This window comes from Manacus vitellinus, unplaced genomic scaffold (genome assembly GCF_001715985.3).
Source record: "Manacus vitellinus isolate BGI_N305 unplaced genomic scaffold, ASM171598v3 ctg7180002431000_pilon, whole genome shotgun sequence".
Classification (NCBI taxonomy): domain Eukaryota; kingdom Metazoa; phylum Chordata; class Aves; order Passeriformes; family Pipridae; genus Manacus; species Manacus vitellinus.
Window position 1 is genome coordinate 1 of NW_021938345.1, and position 1,119 is coordinate 1,119.

Below are 1,119 nucleotides of genomic sequence, written 5' to 3' on the forward strand. Positions count from 1 at the left end.
GCGTTGCCCTGGGCGAAGGCGCCCACGCAGGGCCAGGGGCTGGGCAGGGGCTGCAAGTGCAGGGACGGCGTCGTCGCCTCCTCCAGCGCCCGGCACAGCTGCGGGGGGAGCACCAAAATCAGGAGGGGTTTGGGGCAAACCAGGGCCGAGGGCGCCCGGGCCCCCCCCAGCTCACCGTGCCGCGGAGGGTCTCGCACCGGCTGTACACGGCCAGCTTGCGGGTGGGCTCGTGGCGCTCGTTGAAGGAGACGGTCATGGCCACCAGCCCCGCGTAGCCACGGGCCTGGCAGAAGGCGTCCAGGTCCTGCAGCAAGCCGGGCCGGAGCAGGAAGGTCTGGAGGCAAGGGAAGAGGCTCTTGGGTGTCACCGCCGTGTCCCCGGCGCGCCGCGAGCCGCCGAGCCTCACCTCCAGGTCCACGTAGACGCCGCTGATGGCGAGGGCCAGCTCGTCGCCGGAGATCACCTTGAGGTCCTTGCGCAGCATCTGCTCCGTCGTCAGCCCTGCGAGGGGACGGGGCGGGCGTGAGCCCCCGTCCCCGGGGAGATGGTGGGGGGTCACCCCCGGGGCGTCACCGCACCTGAGACGTCAAACTTGGCCGCCTGCAGGGCTCCGAAGACGCTGTCGCGGGGCGGCAGCTCGGGGAACCTCTCCTCGAGCAGGGCCACGCACGCCACGTCCCGCGGCGTCACCTTGCCGGCGGCCGGGCTCAGGTTGATGCAGTCCAGGAGGATGGTGCCTGCGGGGGGGGACGCGTTGGCACCGTCCCTTTGGCTGGGGTTGGGCCAGGCCGGGTCCCCCCCCCCGTCCTCACCGTGCAGCAGCGCGGCCGTGGTTGTGTCCAGCAGCCCCGGGGGGCCCTGGGCGATGCGCTCGGTCACCAGCGTGGCACAGGAGCCCACCGGCTCCACCGTCACCCGGCACGGCGGGCCGCGCTCCCGCTCCAGCGGCCGGTGGTCCAGCACCTCCACCACGGCCTCCTCCAGGGCGGCGTCGGCACTGCCGGGCAACACGGGGAGGGTCACCCCCCGGCAGAGCCCGGGAGCCCCCTGCACTCCTCTCCTTCCCTAAAAACACCCCGCAGAGGGATAAATCCGACCCGGGCCGTGCCAAGCGAGGAC

At 73.2% G+C, this 1,119-nt stretch overlaps 1 protein-coding gene across 1 annotated transcript; it reads right to left on the bottom strand.

Moving 5' to 3' along the window:
• Positions 1–7: 7 nt before the first annotated feature.
• PRUNE1 (prune exopolyphosphatase 1) lies at positions 8–1,065 on the bottom strand (the record flags this gene model as incomplete). Its single annotated transcript, XM_029957969.1, has 5 exons — positions 8–98; positions 176–334; positions 407–501; positions 579–737; positions 813–1,065. Coding segments are annotated over 5 exons (757 nt in total), but the record flags the coding sequence as incomplete, so codon positions are not given.
• Positions 1,066–1,119: the final 54 nt, after the last annotated feature.